Below are 23,668 nucleotides of genomic sequence, written 5' to 3' on the forward strand. Positions count from 1 at the left end.
GTGTTGTTTTGAATTTTTGCTCCCTTGTATATAAAAGGATTTGAATTTTGTATAAGGATTTTTTATTTATATGTAAGTATTGAATTATTGATTTGAAGATTGTTGCAAGACTTCAGCATCCGATTGCCTTTGTTATTGGCTCTTTTGTAAGAGTTGTAATGTTTATTGTGCGGGTGATGTGTTGTCAAACTCAATTCTGATCTTGTATATTAGAGAAGTATAGGCTCAGAGCTGTCTAAGATGACTGTGAATATTTGCCAAGGTACGTGAGTCTAGAAGACAGAAGCACGTAGTGCTAAGTGGCAAGTGGATTTACTTCTCAAGTCATAAACTTTATACAGTCCAAGAAAGAGGGTGGGGATTGAGAACACTGTCTGGATGTTTTGGAAGAGTTGAGTGGCTAAGCAGAATAATTATCAACTGAAATTTAAGTAATGTAACAGAGGAAATCTATGCACTCCTAGTGCTGTTTGAAGCTGCATAATGGCATGCTCCAGAGAATGTCGATGCTTTAAAACATTTAAAAGTCTGTCTTAAGTTTACTAAATTGTCCTTAGAGAAGAATGAAAGATGAAGTAATTCAGAGGAATTCTTGCTATGAAGCAGGATTTGCTCCAGTTACCCCTGTTTGTAATAAGTGTGTACATTGTATGACTTAGTGTTCAAGATCTACAAAATATGTATTGAATTAAATTGTTATTAGAACATGGCAGGACATGTTTATGAGTAAAGCTTCCTTTAATGGTTCATCTGAACTCACTTTCATGTCTTGTACCATTCTAGTCCAATTCATGTTTCTATTCCCACTGAAATAATTCCTTCCATGTCTGTTTTCTTAAAGCTGCCACTACACCTGCATTGTCCTTAACATGTTTTATGCTAAAAAGAAAAATAGATTGACAAGGGAGACCTAATACCAAAAAGCTTTACTAAAGGTGATAGAGGTGACAGTTTCAGTTGCTTTTTAAGTGAGTGGTATCAACTTTGCTGCTGCTGACACAGCAGAAGAGACCTATATTCCTTAATGGAGTTTTCTTAGATGTTCTTAGATGATGGGATAATATTATCTGAATGTGAAATGACAGACTAGTAGCTGGGCTTGTGCATGTGTGGGGTGAGATAGATGTGTTGAGTAAGATCTAAGATCCGCTTGGCCACATATACTATGCAAAATGCAGGAATTCTGCACAATAAGAATTTTTATGTAGCATGAATGTATCTGTACATAGGTATTTGTTGAAATTAAATATAAATTAAATTCACCTTTACAGTATCATTTTCCCCATGTCTTTGACCCAGATGATTTCTTTTCAAAGCTGTGTTTGCTTCCAGCAGTTCTTATGAATGCTGATGTGTTTGAAAGCCAACCAAGATTAGATGTTAAGGTTTAGCTTTTTGTAGTTGAAACCCACTAGTGAGCCCATAATCAGCTGCCAAACTTTATAAAGGAAACATAAAATATTATGTTGCCCGCAAATACCAGCTGTAAACCACTAATGTCTGCATTAGTTCAGTAACTTCACAGTCACAAAGTTTAATTGACTGATGGGGTAACCTGTGGCAACCTGCTTCTTTGCAGCAGTGTTAGACCTACTGTGAACAGGAGGAGGAAGTGTTACGTAGTAGTTCATCAAGGTTTTAGTCTGTTTTTCTTCAAATGGCAGATAAGCATTGAGGGAGAGCATGCTGGAACAGGCAAATGTTCAGAAGGTAAATACTGCTTTTTAAAACAGACAGAGGCAGCAGTTATCAATTAAATCCTAAATGGTTTGAGGAGAGTGAACTTCATGAAGAACGGTTCTCAAAGTTAGAACGTTGTCCAAGTAATTTTACTTAGAGAAATGGAAACTTTCTACTTGGATACTAACCTTCAGAAGGGATTAATAGAATGATTCGTATTATGTATACAATATAGGCTGTGCCAATCTGCAGGAGTAGAGGAAAAAGCAATCTCAAGATAGGTATTGATCATGGAATGGTAAAGTCTTTTTCAGAATAGGGAGCTGCAGACTTCACAAGGGGAAGAAAGTTGAATAGCAGGAGTGTTCTTGAGGCTGAAAGGAGAGAGGAATAGAGCTAATGTGTGGGATTGGTCTCACAGACTGGGCGGGAGGGGTGGTGTGGTGGAGAGATTGCTATGTATATGACAGGAATGCAGTTCTGCATATGCTTGTTCAAGCTGAGTAAAGCTGTGCTGAGAATTAAGTCTTATCAAAATGGACAAAAAGCGGGGCCAATGACACTGTGTTGCACCATATACCTTAGCTGACTCCTATCTGCCTTGGAGAATTCTGACCACCTTAATACTGTCCTTTGCTAGACCTTTTCTGAGATACAGACAAGGGAAAACTTCTGAAGGAATGATATGAAAAGCAGATGGGAAACAACATGCAAGTAAAACACAAGCTATTTATGCATTGCTTACTCCAGACTTAATTCTTTCCAATGCTTCTTGCAATCAGGTCACGCTGGCGCACCAGTGAGTAGTTAATGATGCATCAGCGTGGAAGACCTGAACTGAGAAAAGAAGAGGAAATTAAGCTGGAAAATCTGAAAAATGTAGGCAGTGATTCAAAGGTATTCTTGGAGAAAAGCACGATTCAATCAACAGGATAAAGGCAAATGGAAAGAATGGCTGGGACATGCAATGAAAGTGCCCTGTAGTTGTTTCGTGGGTTTTTTCTTTAATGGACCTTTTTTAAACGTAGCTGACATAAGTCAAGCAAGGATGCTGTCTGTCTTGTTTATATAGCTGAAATGTATGGGTGTTTTTCCCCTCATCTCCTTATCATTATCCTTAGCTCCTATCTGTGCTAAAGAAAATGGTTTCCTGACAGGAGAATGTGTTTCTTTTAAGTATGTCCTGTGCTAAGATGCATAAACTAACTCTTAAAAGTTTATTCTATCTGTTTTTAAACCATTTTATGTCTTATGAATTTTATTAGTATTATTTTGACACTTATCAATAATCCTCAGAAATAGATTTCAATATTATAAACCACTTATTTCTGCACTCTAGTGTACCATACCGCTTGAATCCTGTTAATATCTTCCTTATACCTTAGAAAGATTCAGTATAAGATTGATGCAAATGCTTGAAAAAGATAAGCAAAAAAAATTATGTATTCTATGCCTATATGGCTTCTATTTTTAATGGCAGAATTCAGTAAAAAATTATCATTATGGACGATGTGTAGAATTTTTGGTCTAAATTTTAGGGTTTGGGTTGTGGGTTCTTTTTTTTTTTTTAGTCCTTAATCTGTTCTTTCTTCCTGTTGTCTATGGCAAATTAAGTTGCCGTGGAAAAGGTGGAGATCTTAAACTGTAGCTCGTTTGTCCCTGGCACAAATCTTGTAGACACATAGGCTGGATTTTTTGTCAGTATGAACCGTGAGCTTAATCATCATCACTGTAGACTTCTAAGTACCAGACTACCCTCAGTTACGAAGTGGCTCCTACTGTATTGAGTTCAGTTCTTTGTGTTTGGGGTTTGGTGTTGTGTTTTTTTTGTTTGTTTGTTTGTTTTTTTTTTTTTTTTAGCTTTTCAATTCCAGTAAGTGAATACACCAGCATGTAAAAATGACATTAAAAGGAGCTTAATTCCATATCTGTTTACATCTGAGATTTAGGGAACACATGAGAAAACAATTGTCTGTGGTTAGGAATATGAAGAGTTATTTCCTCAGATGAATGGCTACAATTACCTGTACTCATCTAAATATTTACATTTTTGATAAGTGGAGGATAGTGTTCATATTAGGAAAAAACTTTATTTTCATGATTAGAAGCATTGGGGGAAGTTAGTAGATATACTAAAAATATCAGTCCTGTTTTTTTCTCTGAATATTGAAAATGTACCTTTTAACAAGCTTAAACTTCAAAATACATAACTGCCTTTATTTGACAGTGTGGTTCACACTAGAAAAATGAAATTTGTTACCATGACAATTGCTTTTCATTTAATGCCTTAGAAGAGTATTACTTCATGTTGGCAGAAAAAAGGGATCTTGATTCAAAAGAAATAATCATTTATGCTTGAACACTCACATATTTCTTAGTAGTAGTTCTGTCCTACTGATAGGATCTCATGTGAGGTGAAAAAAAGACTGGCTTAAGTAGCAGCCATACCAGAAGGCTTGTATGGAACTGCATGTATGATAGAAAATTACTGGAAATTGTGCCAGCCAGGAGCACTTTTCCCCCCCTGCAGGATGGTATATGAATGATTACAAATGATTAACCTGTTCAAGAGCTTTTGCATTTTGTTTGCAGTATTACTTGCTAGGCACTTAGAAGCCATCCTAGACAGCCATCTATGCAGCATCTTTCAGAATACAAATGTGATAGTTGAGGCATTCTTGGAAGTTCTGACTTCTACTCCTTCCTTGAATTCCTTTTTGTACGCAGAGAAATAGTCAACTTGAAACAGCACTTAGGAACACCCATCTGATTTTCAAAAATTATTTCAGGGTCAAGGTTTGTGCAGGTGTCAAATTATTGCCAAATTTACTTTAATACTGTAATCTTGCTTTTTGTCATTAAATTTTACTAGAAATGGGAGAGAAATTGAACCTTCTAAATACAAAAGAGGTGTATCCCAGTGCACATTAATGCAGGAACTATAGTAAAAATTAATTGCACAGGAAAAGCCTCTACTTTGTGCTGTGGATTTGTGATCTTATATTCTCTTTTAGAAAATGAATGTCTAGCCTCATGGCTAATTTTTCATATTAGATTGTTTTCATTCGATGGCAATAGACAACAAAATTTATCAGAATGCATTATTTACAATCTCATGATCTTTAGAAAAATACTGAATGCTTTTTTTTGGCATGAAAACTGTTACCCCAAAGGCTTGTGTTTTTGATATTTAGCAGCTTTTGGTAGACATAAAATGTGACTCAGAAGAAAAAAGTTTACTCTAATATTAGAAAATTTATTTTTCATAAAAGGCTTCTTTTATCTAGGAAACTGACACTCAGAACAAATTTGTGGTGATGTGATGGAGAGTATACCTGTTTTTATTAATTGTAAGTTTGCTGCGTATTGCTTAATATATTAAAATAAGCATGGCTGAAGACAAGGAAGAAAGACTAGGTGTTTGTCTTGTTCCTGTTGGTTAGCACTAGGTCAGGTAGAAGGATCTGGACAGAAAAAAAACCCCCAAAACCCACCCCAAAACCAAACCCCAAACAATGGGATGTGCTCAACAGGGAGAACTTTAGGGGTACCTGGCAAAGGCAAGTCTAGAGGAGACAAAGCGGCAGCACAGAACCTATAGCACCCTTTTGAAATGAAATGACAGAAAGACTCATTATGTTGGGAAACAAAAGGAGTTATTCTTGGTTTGTTGTGAGTCTAAAGGCACCAAAGTTAGTGTACTGAGAGCTACCTTTAAGTATAGGATCAGTCTTGCAAGAAGGATTAGTTTATAAATTCCTTTATTTTTAATTTGACTCAACTTTGAATTAAATAGAATTTGTCTCGAACTGGAGGGTTTTATTTTGATGCCTATTCTATTAAGACGTAAGTTTAGACATGAAATTCTTCTGTATTTTTGGTGTGCTCACTCCAAAGAAAAGCTGCAGAGAAGTGGGCAGCTGAAGGTCTGGTTACAGTGGGTTTTCCCTGTTGTGGAAAAGATGCCAGTTACTTATTAATTTTGAATCTAGATCATAAATTAGCACAGACTGAAACGGAGTGCAGGAGGTCATACTTGGTATGTGACCACACGAGGAAAATGTGTCGGTGCATAACAGGTATTAGGAAATTGAGAGTTTAAAGACAGAAGGTAGGAATTGGCAAAGGGTGAACACACATGGGAAACAGGTCAGTATGATTAACAGTATCTTCTGAAAACCAGCATTTCCAAAAAGCTGGGATCAGGAGGCTGCCCAATTAGGATTCTTGGGGAAAAAAAAAACCATAAGCTGTTCTATAACTTTGCAAATCTTCTGATCATCTGGGTAGGACCACACTTAGGCGTCACTAAAGTAAGTCATTCTCTCCTCAAGCTCTATGTAGCCTAAGTTTCTGTGGCAGGCTAGACTCACTTGGGTTTAGAATAACCCCAGAGTTTGATCTTCATTTTGGGGCTGAGTACTCTGTTTCAGCTGTATTATACCAATTGGGTCTTGAATATATTTAGCCTCTTACAAGATTGTAGTCTCGAGGGAGAAAGAAGCATATAGTGAGCACCAACACTAGAAATAAAAATGGAAGAAACTTCTTGTATGAGAGCAACGTATCAAAGGAGGAGGCAAAATGCATCAGGATTGATGACTTGCTTTTTGAGATTTTAATGGAAACATTACTTTGTACAATTTGAGCGGCTGATGGATGCTCCAGTGATGAAGAGATTTTCTGCTAACGGAATTTTGAGTGTCAGTACGGTGTCTGAATGCTGGTTTCTTTTTCCTCCGCAGTGATCTAGAAAAAAATAATATCACAAGAATCACGAAGACGGACTTTACAGGACTGAAGAATCTCCGTGTCTTGTGAGTATAACCCAAAACTTGTCTTTCTTTACAAGACTATTTTAGGGTGCTAGTACTAAGAATGTCCACAATTCTAGAGATCAAATGCTAGTAATTTCTGCACATTAATCAGTTATTAGTATTCTTTTAAACAAGGCAACTGGAACAGTTTGTGATGTGAAACAGTGAATTTTAGTTCCATGCTAAAGTCTGAATGTAGTTTCAGAGCTATTTAACTGTTTGTGTTTCTCACTGCCTTTTAATAAATACTGTGGTAAAATTTTTTGTCCACTTATGCATAAATCAATTAGACTGAAACACTAGCAAATAGGACTTTCAGATTTTGGTCGCTTTAAGGTCCAGTCCCATTAATAGCACTTTTGCAGAAGATTAAGCAGAACTTGATTAAGGATAGCTGTAGAAGTTGTACACAAGGAAACCTGTGAATTAGTCTAATATGAAGTAATAAATAAAAAAATTTTAGGTGGTGCTGTCTCTTGATCTAAAAGTAGTAGTCAAGAACTTAACTGTACTTCTAAACGGACCTTGAAGAACAAAAGGGGAAACATCAGTCTACAGAATTTGTCATTCCTGATTTCCTATTTACTCTTTATGAACCTCAAATGGCACCACTAATTCAGTGATGAAAATTAGGGCTACTTCATAGACATTTATTGTAGTTATACATAGACCTTTTTTTTCTTAAGAAGATAATCTTGAGTTAAAAGAACAAGAAATAGATTTTTGAAGCTGTTTCAGTCGTTTCAGGAAAAGTTGGACATTCTTTCTATTTAAAGTGAATCCATTTTTCCCCTTGAAATTTCTTTAACAGTTTTTCTGAATTACATCAAGTAGTTTAGATCCCCTTCACATCAATGTAGAAGCAGACATAGATATTGACGCCTCTACCAGAAATACTGTGAGGATCTGGTATTTGCTTTGTGGAAATTAAGTTCATTGCATTATTTTTATGCTTTAAATATTTGGGTAGGTATGAGAGGGGAAAAAAACGTAGCCAGATGAGAGAAACAAAGTAGTTTTGAATGCAACATACTGAATTAGTTGCAGCTAAGCTCTTAGGTTCTTAGCATTTCTGGAGCTCTCATTTAAAGTAACTGTTGGTTTCTGCCTTCACTGGGCTTGTATTTGGGCACTGAGTGCTACTGTAGCGATGCGAATTTCCAAGTTCCTCAGTGAGAAACATTGCTGTGTTATTGGGAAGATCATACACGCATGTGTGTAGATCTATATGTTTAAAAGCAATGGCTGAGATGTTTTTATTGAAAATGTTTCTGAAACATGAAAGATATTTATTTATGTTAACAGTAACCAATGCATAAAGTTCAAATTTCTAATTTTACTTTTAACAACAAAAAAAGATTGATATCTAGTTCTGTTTATCAAGTGCCATTTACATAATAGTGACTACATTCTGCACGTGTGTGCCATCTAGTTCACTGGCAGTCTTCTACTACACTGTTGCGCTTAATTCCAAGTTTTAGTGACCAAGACAAAAACCTAGTCTTGAATGGGTCCCAATACTGGCAGAGGCAGGTTGGTTTTAGTACTCTGTTGACCCCTTTTCCTGAAACAAACAGCTATCAGAAGTTAAGAAACACACAAGTAATCTCACCAGCACCCTCTGAAAATTCCTTTCTGTAATTCTTAACATTGCCCTCTGCAGTCAATGTTTTCCTTTGAGTATCTTCTAAAATAAGTCCTTAAAACTGCAACTGTTGAACTGTTACAGTTACTTAGTGATTATTCTATTAATGAATTAATTTAATCCTGCCAGTGAAAATGCACGTCTTTTCTCCTGCTACCTTAACACTTTTGAACAAGTTGTCATATACTAAGAAAACATTTAAAATCTTTTGGAAGACTTTTCGTTCCTGTAGTGTTTCTCTCATCTCTAGCAGTGGAGTCGTTTAGATTTCCTTGGCTCCCATCCCAACTGTCAATACCATTTTACAACTCTGTTAAAATACATGTACTATACCATCATTAATGTCAGTAGTTGTTTTGCTTTGGTTGTTTTTTTTTATAGTGTCAGACATTGCTTAATGCCGCTGCAGTCATTTATACTGAATGCCCTTAACAATAAGCAAAATATGCAACTGCCATCTTTACGTAAATTTTTTGTTCTGTGTTCATTACAGCTTTATGTAACATGTTTGTTCAGCCTTTGAGTAGTGTGGTGTTTGCCACAGAAGTCATTAGGAATAAAACCAGAATATACCTATTAAAAATATATATTTTTATATTGGTTTTGTCTTCTGATGTATGAAGACCATCTGAAACCCAAGATGTGCCATTTCATTGTCTGCTAACATACCCATTTTTGTTCATTGTTGTGTATTTCCCCATTCTACATGTTCCTGTCGTATCTGGTATGTGTGTGCGGTTTTTCTTGTTTCACTTTGTGCAGCTTTTTTTACTTTGTGCAATTTCACTCTCTAGAAATCCTTCATATTTTTCTTATTTTTTCTTTGCTTTTTCTTATGGTCTCTTCATAATTCTGGCTATTCTACATTACTGACACCCTATTTTTTCCTCTTTTTTTTTTTTTCCCCCATGTGTGAAGGGGGTATAGGGGAAGCACAGAAACATGAAACCTGTCCCATAGTTCCTAGAAAGGTAGTCTAGTCCTGTTCTCAGACATCAGAATGAGGACAACAAACAAGTGATTTGGAAACTGGTAGAACAGTACAACAGAAAAAAGCTTCCAGTCTCAAACTGACAACATACATGCAAAATATTCCTTTGTGCACCTTTTCCTTTTATCTGTTATAACTTCACCTTTTTTTCCCTTTCCTCATGCAGTTTTTCCTCCCCCTCCTTTTAGGAACATGCCTCTCTGGTTCACATGTTTGGGGGTTTTTTAACTTTATTTTTTGATCTTCGTATGTGGTCTTAGCTGTGGAATACTCTCTTGCTGTCTGTCTTCTCAACTGCTATCCGGTTGAACAGCTCTGAGCATCCTCATAGGATTGAGTGCAGAGGAGTGAGTGGCTGTTGAGAACAGGCAAGAATAGTGCTTTTTCACTAGTTAGTCTTGGCTGAGCCCAGACTTACTGTATGTTGAGTTCTTCCTTTCTGTGTTTTAGCTGAAGCCACATAAAATGTTCAGAGAGCCTAGAGATTTAGTCTGTGCGTCTGAGTGCTCTTACAGAAGCAGAAAATGGGTGTGTGCTGGAAGGCAGCACTGAGAGAGGAAAAAGGTTGGCTTAAATGGGACTATTGGTATCTGTTCCTTGGCTTTCTAGCTGTAAAGAGCATTTCTGCTGTGTAAATGAATACTTGTTTCCTGCATGGTGTAAATCAAAGAGAAGTCAGTCTTCATTGCTTATAATTATCCTTGTCTCAGTCTCAGGGAGTGAAGAAAAGCAGGGTCAGACACAGTGGAAACCTGGGACTTTTCCCTTACCTTTTTGCACCCTGTTGTACAGCAGGACTGTATACAGTTGTGACACATAGCTGCCATGTCTGTGTTTCTGGAGGGATTGAACCCCTTCGGATTACTTACTAATGGTTTACTCTGGGGCAAGCCTGAAATCTTTGCAGAATGTAAAGGCTGGACAAAAAAATATGTTGACGTTGAGTGGGTTCCTGCTATGGGCTGTAGGAGTCAGCTCAATTACATTACATAAACTAAGAGTAATATACTAAGGATGTAACAATCAGCATCTAGACCAACACCTTTCTGAGCATAATGGTTATAAAAGTGTAGGAACAAAAACGTTTACCAAATCTGGCAGTCAGGGGGCATTTTTTGAATCAGTTTCCTGTTAGTGACCAAGAGAAACAGTGGTGTTCTGTCCAGATTTTTTTAAATAATCTCTAGTTATAACTGATATTGGTACTTCTGTGAAAAGCAATTTTGTAGCATGCGTGAAGAGAAGTGGGGAAGCTCTTTTATTCTGTTGTCTTAAAATTAACTGGTATTTCTGGAATTGCAGACACTTGGAAGAAAATCAGATTAGTGTGATAGAACGTGGAGCATTTCAGGATCTAAAACAACTTGAGCGGCTGTAAGTATCTCTATTTATATACCTATGGAAAAATCTATGGTTTTTCTACCTCGCTGCTAGTGGTAATTCATAATATTTCATGATCATAAAATTAACTTCCTTTAAGAAAAAGAGAGATGAGTACCTGCCTAAATTAAAGTATGCTTTTAAACACAGTTGAATTTGTATTGCATGATAGCTAATACTTGAAATAAAATGTACAATTGCTTGCCAAGAAAATAGAACTGTTGGTGACACCAGAATCTTAATAACATTATCAAAAGGACATTATCTGGGCAACTCTTAAAATTGATGTGTAGCTGAAAAAAGATTTGTTTATAATAATTTCATATTGTATATTATATTTGTATTGATATATATAAATCTATGCTAATGGAAGTTACAGTTGTCTCCTTTGAGAACCACAGTGTTTCTAAAACTGCCTTTAGACTTAATTTTCTGATTAGCTTAATTTCCTTTAAAGTTGCATAATGCCACTGATACCAGGGGATTCCAAGGTATTGTGCAAGACTTAGTGGAGAAAAGACTGTAGATTTCCTCTGCTTTTGATAGCAATTAAATTTATTTTTTTTTTAAAGGTGAGTATAAGAGGTCTCTTAATCCAGAATCTGATTTATGGAAAACTACTGGCCCTGCAAGAGTATAAACTTAAATATCAAAAAGTACAAAAGTAATGCTATATCCAATTGCTACTCTTAGTTGGGTGTACTGTTTAGCATTATCATGAAGCTAGGTTAATTCTGTCTGCTTATGATAGGAGCAGAACAAAATCTCTGTAATACTGAAATACTTCTGGGAATTATTCTTTGTTAGAGGTAGGTGGCTAGAACAAAATCACATGCTAGTTTGGAATGCCTATTTGTTAAATGGAGAAGCAGGGTTTTTTTATGCTTGATTGTTAAATCCGTTATCTGCAAGGCATTTGTTGCAGGACTTGGTATTTTCTAATTGATATTTTCTGAAGCAGCTTTTAAGAGCTAAGTTCCCATTAGCGATTGTTCAAGAGAAGTCTGGAGTATCAAGCATATGCTGTACTAAAACTGTTTCAGATGATCTCAGGATTAGATTTGCATTTAAGTTGTTTAACTAGTGCGTTGAACTTCTAAAATGAATTTACTCAGGATTTTTGTCTTGAATTACAAAGCTCCATTTATGGCAATAAAGGAGATGAGTTTTAAATTCTGATTATAACCCATTTTTTTACCTATATTCAATTAGAAAGCACTTTCAGAATCAGAGTTTTTACATAGCTGATTTATTTCACATTTCTTGGGCAGTAAAAAATAATAACCAGCTGAATTTTTCCAAAATTAAGCGTAGCCTGACACTAGAAAACAGTTTGACGTTATAGCTCATCTTTGAGGGTCAGTATCCGAACTACTAAGTCCTAGGTTTAAGCTCATTTTATATATATATATATATATATATGTGTATGTGTGTGTATATATAAATAAATCTGTCTCATATCTGTATTTAAAGACCGATTTAGTTAAACTATGAAATGAGTTTTGAAAAAATCTGGGAGAAGGGCTAGCTATTAGTAACCAGAAATGATACTCAAGTGTCATCTTAGTGTGTTGTTTTTCTGTAGAGCCTGCTCTGTTAGCAAATGAAAATAATGTATTTTGTGAAACCAGAAATTAGGAAATATGATACCTTTAATAGTGTCTCTCTGAGTGTGTGATGTTTGAAAGTCTTTTTTTTTTTCCTGTGTGAACTCTTAACTTGGCCTGTTAAACATACTGCATCTCTGCTTCTCTTTTAGGATTGCCTGTCATTAAAATATTTCCTAAATTAATGTAGTATGAAAGGGAGGCCTGGAAGCTTGCAGCTTTTTGGTATTTTAGCTTAAATCATTTTTAGGACAAAACTATAAATCTGTTGTTTTTTTTTTTCTTTGCTATGAGTCAGTAGGCTTTGGAGAATGAACTGTGGAAAGTTTGGCGTAACTTATAAAGGCTAAATTGCAACATTTTAGGTAATATTAAAGCTATTTTATTAAGTATTGTCAAACATTGCAAAATGTTAATGAAGAAAGTATGCTGGTTGAATTTTAAAAAACTGGCTTTTTTCCATTTAATTTCTTTCAAATAACAAAAATTGCTTATATTGCTTCGATTTTGGAATAATGTTCTTTTTTGATCTATTGAAGGGGATGCAAAAGTAATCATTAACTTCTTTTTGAACAAAGCAGCTGCATTGGGTCAGACTTTAGAAAACACCAGTAATTTCTATTCCTGGCAAAATACCATATATAAAGGTCTTTCATTCTAAGTAACAGTGGAAGTACATTGTTCTACTCCCCACGCTGTGGTAATCATTCAAAGGGCATAACCTTAAGTGAATATTATTTTAGCTCAATATATTTTCACTTGTGTGGATATTGAAGCAAATCCATTATTATTAACTGAGTAAATTAGCAGAATTTTGTTTGAAATGTCCTGCATAACAATCTAAGTAAATTTTAAATAAAATGTTGGTAGAGCTGTTAGCCACTGCTGCCAAAAGCACCATGATGATGGTTCTCCAGTTATTTGGATTTTACTCTGATTTTTTTTTTTTTTTTTGTGGGAGATTATTAAAGTTTGGCAATATCAGTTGAAGGAAGCACATAATGCAAGGTATGTTAAAATGACAGTACAAAGCTGAGAAATGAAGTGATGTGGAAGGTAGAAGCCACTTCTTACTTTGGCATATTTGTACTCAGCTTTCCAAATATGCAGGAATTTTAATCATTGCCTCTTAGCAAAATTCAGTGTTGTTAGTATAAGTTGTTCTGCTGAGTCCTAAGATTCAGCGTTCTTGAGAATGACCACTGGTACTCACCATAGTGGAAAACCGGAAATGTTTCTAGTGGTTTTATTCCAATAAGTTTCTATAGTTTTATTCCAAAACATAAAGATTAGTGGTGAGGTAGCTGACCATAAAGAGTCAAGCAGTTAAGAGACAATGTTAATAGATATAATCGGTGCATACAGCTTACTGCCTTCTACTTGTTGCACTGTTGTTGAGCCTCAGATGAAACAACAGTGCTCTTGTGCAGAGTAATACTGTAAAGCTTGTGGAGCCTACGTGTCAATGTGACTTGTATATCTGCGGTGCTAGAAGGACTTCAGTGTGTCTCCTCTCAGGCTTGTTAGCTTCTCCCAGGCTTCTCTAGCTATCACCTTTCCTTTAGCTCTGAAGTGCTTCTTTCCAAAAAATACTGCTGATTGATGTTGAATGATAGACTTTGCAGGGGAGATATGCATCTGTTCAATAAGTGTTTAAGAAGCTATGGAAACGTTCTGCTAAAACTTGAAAGTGCCAGTCGTAAATTTTGATAGTCTGCCCTCCTTGCCAGTAGCAGGGTAACAATTTTAGAACAACACCTGTGCCTGTTGGTGTACGGAAGGTTTCAGAAACTGTAGTTCTTTTTTTCTAGTTCCCTTCTGAAGTTTTTTCCTAATAGTTAACTGTAAAAGGTCTGACTTTGATCCTCTTTCCTGGTTTTGTTTTCTGTGGTTTGAAGTAGCATGCATATGCTCATACACACACAGTGCTATACTGGCACAATGTATTATATCCAAATTTATTTTGGATTTTAGCATTTCAGCTGTGTGCTTTGCTATTAACACAGTGTATGATTTTAAGGTAAAATGATTATGAAATTTCATACGCAAAGAGGATCAAGAAGAAAGAGGTATACTGGTGGGCCTAGAAGATGAACTGAAATTTCTTCCAGAGCCAGATGTATGTCACACATTTACGTGAAAAATGAGGCAGGATATAAGACACCAACCAATCCTGACTTTTCCACGGCCAACTGCCAGAAATTGTCACGTAGCTGTATTATCTTCAAAAGACTGGACTTTGGCTGATGGCTGGTTCTTTCTACTCAAATTAGTGTCTTTAGCTAGCATAAAAGGTCTCAACATCTGAAAACACTAAAACTGTGTTTTTGTTGTTTGGGGGGGGGGGGGGGGAATGTATAAGCATGGCCAAATCAAATCTTTTCGAAGTTGGGAAAAATAATTAGCTTTAAAAAAAAAAAAAAAAAAGAAAAGAAAGAAAAGAAAAAAAAATAGAATCTAGAATTTAACCCTAGCATATACATGTATGGTTTTGGTTTTTGTGCATGCTAAGATAGGGGTGAAAATGGAAATTGTATTTGACCTTTAACTGCGGAGATGCTACTGTTCATTGAGACTTTGTAAGCAGCTTCCTAAATGCTTGATGAAGGTATTAAAGTATATTTATTTGGCATAGTGTACTGTAAAATTGCTATTAGTGACCAAAGATGCTAAGGAGAAGAATAAATTATGTGATGCCTCGCAATCTGGATTTCATAAATTGAGATTGAATAGGCTTTAAATAAATCATGTAATACAAAAAGCATCTTCCATAATTAACATGCTGAGTGGAAAGACCGCTAAGTGCTTCAGAGTAGCGGGCAAAATAATAAAAGCATTGGACAGCTCTTTGCTGTTGTAAACAAAAGCTTCTTGCAAATCTTTGGCATGGACAAGTCTATAGTGTTTATACAAGGTTTGCAGTGTGTGCAGTTTAGATGTTTTTCTGGAACTGCATACACTACACATATTTATGAAGCCATATGGATTTGTAAATATGTAAGGCAGTTTGAATGTTACATTTCAGAGAAAAGCTTCGTTGTTTTGTGTCTCCATTTCCCTATGACGTTATGGATAACATATCTAATTGGAAATCAGTAATCATAAAATGCTTATCTGGAAATGCTGGAGAACAAAGACACACTAAAATGGATTTAGAGCTGTGATCTGATATCTAATCAATTTGATTACTTGCATACTTCCCTCTTCTCAAACTACCATGCGTAAGTTGGTGTAGTACCAGGTTTGCCTGGTACCAAACTCCCCAGGAACAGGTGGTGCTTTAGGAGTGAGAAAGGATAACCTTTTGCCTGTGTTCTGCTCCTAAGACAGCTCTTTACACTTGGCCTTTCCCCTCTAAGGAGGGTCTGAATGGTAAATTGGGGCTGCTGGAGGCATCTTGAAGCTACGGTGCCTTTGCATTTGGGAGGGATGGATTTCTGTGCATTCATACCAAAGACGGTAGCATCCGCTATTGACTCCTGAGGAACTGGGTGTAGCATATGTTAAAACTTGGGTTATTCTTTCATACTGGGCAGAATTATTGCTGCAACAACCCACCGTCAGTAGGGTAAAATGAACCTGTGGTGTCTAATCCCAGATCACAGTCTGTGTGTCAGTGATGTAATCTTTTGTAAATGGGGGAAACCACTTTCTAACAGAGACCAGTTGTAAACTTAACAGCTCTTTGTGGGAGCTGGTAAAGAATATAAAAAACTGAAATTCAGTTTGTGACGCTTTCAGGTGTGTTCTTGTTCTCCTGATTTGAAGAATAGACTAGGACTTACTTCTTGTGCTGCCTGCCTCTGTGAGGAGTATGAAGCTCCTTGCTGCATTGGCTAATGACCGCAAGTTCAAGTAATATTTATTGATGTTGGTTAATATTTAATTAATATTCTTAATAATGTTTGTCCCTTATCTTCTGAGAAATTATTCCAGTTTAAAAAAAAAAAAGAATCCTATAACCAGCTTCTGAAAAATCAGTTTCTTTTACCTTGCATTTTCAAGAAAAGTTTAGCATTGCCTTTCAAATGAGTGTCTGTGTGACTGTTTACATTGTGAGAAGTCCAGTGTGATGAGCTAGAATGTTTTGGGTGTATCTGAAGGGATGCTATTGGTTTTATTGCTGGATAGCAATGGGACAATCATAGAGAATGGAGCATGCTGTACTGCAGAATCTTCCTAGTATTATTTGAGTCATTTTCATTGCTTTTTACTCTCCAGTTTGGAATTTGGCCAAGGCTTCCCTTTCAGACAATGTCTCTGAAAAATACATGGGAAAATTATGAATTTATTTGGAGTGACTATTTGGTTTAACTTGCATGGGTACAGCCTTACTACTTTCTTCAAGAATTGTGTTGTGTTGGACTGTGGGTCTTCCCTTTCAAGTGACCATAATGTAGTTTTTACTGCTTGAGTGAGGACCACATTATTATAAGTACTTCATCTGCATAATTTTCTGACCCTGATAGCAATAGAGTAGCAGCAACACCCTCATATAGCAGCTTTCTAAGTTCATGAGTTCCTTCATCAACTTATTGCACAAAAAGAGTTCCACATTTTGATCCTGCTTCTGACTCAGAACCAGAAGTCTAGAGGAAGACTAGATCTTCTCTGTCATTTGTACTCTGGAGGAGTATGCACTTACTCTTTGTACAGAGTACAGGAAATCATACTCCCTGTCTCTACCTTTTGTCTTAGTTGCAGAGAATGGCTGTCCCAAAGTGACATCCTGAGAGCCGTGTTTGAGTTCTGGTTCATCTTGTGTGGCAGAAGCTAAGCAAAAGCTCTTGGTTTCTAATGTCCATGTGAAGAAAAAAGTTGAGTCCCTAAGTGTTCACGTGTTGAGGCTGTGTACAAATTCGTTCTCAGTGATAGGTTGCATCTTCCTGTGGTATCATGCAGTTCTTTGGGCATCTGCACAAGAGGTGCCACCTTGGGTTTCTTTTCTGAGCCTGGATTACTACAGGTTTTACTGGTCTCTGTCATTACTTCTGCTTTCTTGTTATTCTGCCATGCTTATTCCACCATGCAGCGCTAGTCTGAGTGCTGTGATCTCCTACCTTGTGCCATCTTTTCATGTATTGTAAAAACAGAGTGATTTGCTGTTCCCCACACAGCCGATGTCTTACCACAGAGCTGTTCTGCTGTCTTTTGTGTATAGCTAAATCAGAGTGAGTCTACACCAATGCTTTTCCTTTCTTCCAAGGGGGAAGAGTTGTGTCTCTGTGCTCGTGGGCTGGGTAACACCTTCACTTTAAACCTGGGATGTTTAAGACGCATTCTTGGAGCTGACGGTCTCTTCTCTGAATATAATCTTGGAGCTCTCCATGAAATCTTTCCAATTACTGGTAGATAGATTCACCAGTCCTCCGAACCATCGGTATCATTTCCAGCCAGACGAAACATTTTGGAACTGGCTTGACTCATTTGACTTACAAGACCTCAGGCCTTGTCCCTTCCTTTTTAAAGAGCAACTTGTATGAATTTGCCTGTTGTGCTGTTGGAGTTATCTGTAAAATAACCTGCATGATAAAGATCAACTCTGTTAGCAGAGTGGCTGAGACTCAAGCCACTCCATCTCTCATCACCCTTATATAGCCTTCCAGAAAACTGCTTCATGGGCAGTTTTAATCCAAATGCCCACTCTGAGGAATTGTAGAAGCACCTTATGAGATTGAGTGACTGTGAAATAGTACAGTAGATGCAATTCAGGGTTGAAGAACAGGGAAATAGGGAGGGGAGAGTGGGGGTCCTAAACTGTTGGGGAGGGACATCCTAAAATGTTGGAGCTCATAAAAGACTAAAATAGAAGTTCACAGATGGTCATCAGAAGGCTGGCTATGTTTGTGAAAGAGAGATCCATTGAGGGCCACTAAATATGGAAAATCTTCATCCAGCTAAGAAGTCTAGCTGAAAAAGCTTGACAGCTAGCAAAGCTGGTAGAGGAGTATCATACATTCTTGCCCTGTGCTTATGCCTCTGTATGCATCGGCATGTTGGCACTGTTGGAAACAGGATACTGATCTAGGTAGACTATAAGTCAGTTCCACTACTGGAAGTTTTCTGACTTCATTTGTTGCAAGAAACTAAACTGCTTATCACCTTTTTCAAATCTTATTCTACTTCTACTGAACTAGCTGCCTACAATTTAGGTATTAGGGGTATGCAGTCCTTTTCATGGAGAGGGCTGAGACACTTTGGAAAGTTCTGCTGCTTTTTCATGTCTAGAGCAGAGGTATTTAATGGTCTTCCAGCTGCCCTTCACCCCACTAAGAAGCTCACACTGGATATCTGACTTTAAAGGAGTGCTGTCAAGTCACCAATAAGGAATCCCTGTGTCCAATAAGACTTGCTTAACAAAACCCCGGGCAAAATCAGTAGCTTCCTTGAGAAATGTGAATGATAGTGAGAAGATAAAATAATAGGTACGAATTTTATTCATGAGATATGATGGAAACTGCTATACAAGATGGAAATGGTGGTTTAGCTGTGTGGTTGATACCTCAGTTTACATTTAGAATCACACAGGACAAAAACAGTAGCAAGAACGTGGTAGTTCTCAGTATATATATGATGTGTGTGTGTGTCTACAAATAAAAAATAAAATAGTAAAATAGATATTGACAGCTTGAGTGTCAATAGTACACTTCAGTAAATCATTGGGGAGGAATGTAAGTACTGTACCTTATCGAGTCACATCTTGGCTCAAACTGACAGCTCACCTTTATTAATTCTTGGAAGGAAAGAAGGAAGCTCATTAATTTTATATTGCTTTTGATTCAGCTTTATGTGCTGCTCTTGGCTCAAACAGCCAAAATAAATGTTCCCAAGATATGGCTCACATACTTCACTTATCTGTCAATACTGTACACTGGCTACTCTGGAAGATTTCACTGAAATGTATTTTTCCTACACTACTTAACTGGTAGTAATTTAGAGAAACGTTAGTCATTTGTATAAATAACATACCAGATATGGTCAGGAAAGATTTATTTTTTTTATTTAAAAGAGCTCTCTCTTTGCTGTTCCCACAATTCAAATATACAGTCAATATAAAATTGTTGTGGGAGGAGGGGAATTTGCAACTATTAGTCCAAAAAGTTGTTCTTGTTGGAAAGGAATGTTGTAAGATCTCCAGTACATACATTTCCATATAGAGTCAAGCATCTCTCAACAGTTAAGGACTGAAGAAGATACTCAAGTATGGCCTATTTCATGCAGATACCAAGTTCATATAGTGAATAATGTATTCTATCATTTATATTAAATTTTCAGGGAAATGTTACTTTGTTTTGGCTCTAGTAGAATGATAGTGTCCAGTAATGATAAATCGTCTTTCATATGTAGTGTGAGTAGTAAATGCACATCCCAAAGTGAAGTGTACTTAAAGTTCTAAGATCATCTTAACATTTTTGAAGTCCAAAATACATGAATTTCCTTTTGAATTTTGTTGATTTCATATCTAGTGCAACTTTCAGTTTTAGCCTTTCCTTGAGAATCTTTTGCTGTTAACTGTTACAGCATAGTCCAGCTGTGCGTGATGGTGATTTAATGGACCAGGACCATAGCAGGCTTTCTGACAACTAGCTGTTGACCACTTTAGATGCCAGTGCAACTTCTTGCAACTCTGAAAAGCTGTCTGGTCCCAAGTGCAAGACAGGGCAATGCATGTTCAAAAACGCTGTAGCCACAAGTTTGGTCAGTAGTTATTCATAAGAACTCATTGAATTTTCTTCAAAAGATGTAGCACAGGGCTGAGGTATCACTATAACTTTGAAACTAAAGAATTCACGCTGTTTTTCAGAAAGGCAAAATAGAAAGTGTTTTTGGGGCAAGTTACTAAAATCCTAAGAATATATATAGTAGTCAAGGTTAGAACTTGATATTATGTAATGGAATTGTACAACACAGTGAGCATGCAATATATATATATATGCGCTTCTGTAATGTCCATGTCCCAGTATCTCTAATTAGCGTTTACCTTCTCATGTCAATAGGGGCTTGCAGGTAGAACTTGGTTTTTTTGGGAGACACAGTGGTTCAAGTGTAAGTATAGATTACTAGTGTAGTAAGACTGTGGTGGAAAAAATAATAAGCATGAAACAACTTGTAGAAACGAAACGTGAATTCTGAGAGGTACCCAGTCTGCATTTTGCCTCTGAGAAAGTCAGTCTCCTGTTTAGTGTCTTAAGTACTTTGAAACAGAAATGCAGCCAGCATTAGATTTAAGTAGTTTAAGCAACATTGTGAAAAGTTCAGATAATTTTTAGAAACATCCCTGGAAACGAGACATTACTGGAAACATGACTCTTATAGAAGAGTAAGAAAAAGCTTTAACATGCAAAAATTTATTTGGGGCTTTTTTGGAGGTGTACTTTGTCATTCTGTGGGCATTGCATACTCGAAAAACAGTAGTGCTTAGCCATGTAATGTACTCTGATCATGGTATTACCTCGGATGAGAGGCATCTGTAATTTGGATCTTGATGTTGGGTTTTTTCCTTATTTTAAAGTGTATAACTTTAGCTTTCATTAAAATTAATCAAGCATTATTTCAAGCATTGAAATATGTGTAATTGTCTTCGTACACAGATGAGCCATTGTTTGACGTGCATACAGGTTATATGCTTGGAAATAATTTATATTTCTTATGATCATTTGAGAAAGAAGTAAAAATTGCCTTGTCCTTTTCTATTACTCTATTAAAAATACAACAAACTGTCAGTTTGCCACAAAATTCTGCGATTGCTGCGCTTGAAGTTTCAGGACTGAAAAAGTAGTTGCAGATTAATTCAGGAAAGAAATCCATGGTCAGCTTGATAAAACTTACTCCATATCTATCAACTGTAGGTTTGATAATGTGTGTGTCCTTGCACATCAGAAAGACACTTTTTTTGGAACTGTACTTGATGTGAGTGGCACAAACAAACAGTAGAAATGTCATCCTCTGCCTTCTACTATTGATAAATACCTTGCATGAGCTAGATCTTGTGTACACAATCTGGAGATAAAATGGAAAGAACAGGTAGAAAGGAACAAGTGTATGTCTTGATCAACTGATGATTTGAGTCCCCTGCACTACCTGCTGCTTTGTCTTTCTACTGGACCATCTTTATTTAGCAAAAAATTTCTTAAGCCTTTAGTAGTGATAAACTAGTTCAAAGATTAATCCATCCCACTCTCTCGTCCGTAAGTCAAGTGAACAAGAACTATCTTTATGTGTTTATTTTTATGGGACTGTTGTTGGAATAAATTTTTAAATCATGCAGTAGCTGTCACTTTCTTACCCTTTGGGGACTATTCAGTGAATAAAGCAGTTATGAGAAACCACTTATAATGATTCTTTGAAGATGTGTAGATTTGTCAGTGTGTAGTGGTTATATCTTCTAATTGGGTATACGCATTTGGGGAAACGATAGTTCCCGATAACTGTGTTTATGTACTGTGGGCTCCCAGAGGGCACTAATATCCTCAGATTTCGTCGTTCACTATGTCTGTCTGTAGCACATAATTATATAGTTACATATTACTCAGCTATTGCTGGACAGCTGAACTTTTTTTGTTATTGCTGATGCCAGAGTGAACCTTTTATTTCTTTTGTAAACATTAAAAAAAAAAAAAAAAAAATTGGCACCTCTTTTCTGAAGGAAGCCATTAGCAGCTCTGTCAATAGGTCTGCACAGGAGGAATCCAAACACAGGAAAAGTGCAAGAGAGGCAAAGGGCAGCTAGCAAGAAAGCAGGATGCATGCTTCAGTGAATTGGTTTTGGTTTGCATTAGTACATCTGACCAGGGCTACAAAACAAAGAGGTTTATTTTAACAACATGAAAATAAATGAGCCTGATTTCATCAAAAACATTTTCATAGTAGGTCACTGACCCATAAGAACTCATGGAAAAACAAATTTGGGTCTCATTTATGTAGACAAGAGGTTCTGTAACCACAGGATTCCTAAGCTTCTGAAAGCAATGGTTACAAAGCAAATGGAATAACGACACTTCCACTACAATGTAACCATAATTCAGTTGGAATAGCTGATCAGCGTTGAACATTACATCAGAGTTTTTAAACATTATTCTTTTCTGTGGCTTGTTTGTTTGATTTTACCAGTTTTTTTTATACTTGATGAAGATTTATGGGAGTATTTGCTTAAGCAAAACACTTAAGGATTTAGCAGTCATTTCTCCAGGATCTGTAGGAAATACTTAAAGGTCTGTGTTACTGTTGGGTAAGAACTGCTGCATCGCTCGTCTGGAATAATTTGGATGAACTTTGTTTAGCTTAAATATTTTTATCAAAAGGGTTTTGCTTCTTTGAGCTTCCTCATATTAGAAGGATTATAGTGCTTGCCATGTTAGAAATACCATAAGTGTTACTGGCTGAATTTCATGCTGTTAAGCACAGCAATCCTTAAATAATCCTGTTCCTGAGTGAAAAGATGATGAATTCAAAGTACTTAACATCTTTTTGTTCTTGGAGAATATACGAATATGTAGGTCTCGAAGCCTTTCTGTCATTGGTCAGACCAGTACAGTCTTGATCTTGCTTTTCCTCTGGCACCGCTCCATTTTAACTGTGTCCATTGAACTGGAGCTCACCTGAAGCTGCAGCCTTCCATATAGAACAGAGCAAACTAATTCATGTTGACTTATAGTTAACTTTATTTTAGTATTATGTTCTCGGTTGCTTGGAGATGATCTCTTCTCTCGATCTTTGTCTCAAGGTGTTATAGTATGAGGATCACAAGAAGAGAGGATTCTAGGGTTCATGCAGGTGTTATGGATACTACGTATACATTTTAATTTTCGTCTTTGATAATTCTGAGTGGGGTAGGTGTGATGTGGTATATTAGGAATACAAGAGAGAAATGGGAACTGCTAGGTACTGAAGCGCTTTAGAAAAACTGACCCCTGCATTTGATAACTTTCTGGGAAAGTGGAATTGGATCAGAGGTAATTATCACAGAAATTGAGTGTGCTCAATTTTTAGATAAGAGCTTCTTTAATGACAGTGGGGTTTTGTGGCTGGTTACCCCTTGTGGCTTCCTAGTGAGAAAATGTCCTTTGAATGAGTTGTGATAGGTAATTCCCACAGGCTTGTGATAAAGCAGTCACAAGACCTGCTTTTTTTATTCTCAAATTTAAGACAAATGTACACTGTGCTCTTTGTTCCAATTAATTATTTCCTTATATTCATTCTGTTGGCTTTGGAGGATGCATCCTTTGTTAAGCATCCAGTTTGATTTCAGGCAGGAGATGATTCTGCTAGTCTTCCTTTTTTAATAGTTCTGCTTGGCATATAGCCCCAGGGAGGAAGGAGTAACATTGCCACAGAAGCATTCTTTACTATATATGGAGAGGCGTGGTGAGCTGGGCTGGTACCGAGTTATTAAAACAGATCAAATAGGAACAGTGTTCTATTTCTTCTGGTAAAAATTGCAATAATAGTTCTACTTGCAAGTTTTCTTGCTAATTATTCACAGCTATTTCTGACTTCTGGAAATGGTTAGTTTGATTAATATAAACTTTTAAGACTTGTCAGCAAGGGC

General features: G+C 36.6%; 1 protein-coding gene across 3 annotated transcripts in view; it reads left to right on the forward strand.

Annotated features, from left to right (window-relative positions):
• SLIT3 (slit guidance ligand 3) overlaps window positions 1-23,668 on the forward strand; it is a 537,095-nt gene that overhangs the window by 21,687 nt on the left and 491,740 nt on the right. For all 3 annotated transcript variants that reach the window (XM_050905039.1, XM_050905038.1, XM_050905037.1), the window contains 2 exons: window positions 6,426-6,497; window positions 10,436-10,507. In XM_050905039.1, coding sequence (XP_050760996.1) covers window positions 6,426-6,497; window positions 10,436-10,507 — 144 coding nt within the window. The remainder of the gene's footprint in view (window positions 1-6,425; window positions 6,498-10,435; window positions 10,508-23,668) is intronic.

This window comes from Gymnogyps californianus, chromosome 14 (genome assembly GCF_018139145.2).
Source record: "Gymnogyps californianus isolate 813 chromosome 14, ASM1813914v2, whole genome shotgun sequence".
Lineage (NCBI taxonomy): Eukaryota > Metazoa > Chordata > Aves > Accipitriformes > Cathartidae > Gymnogyps > Gymnogyps californianus.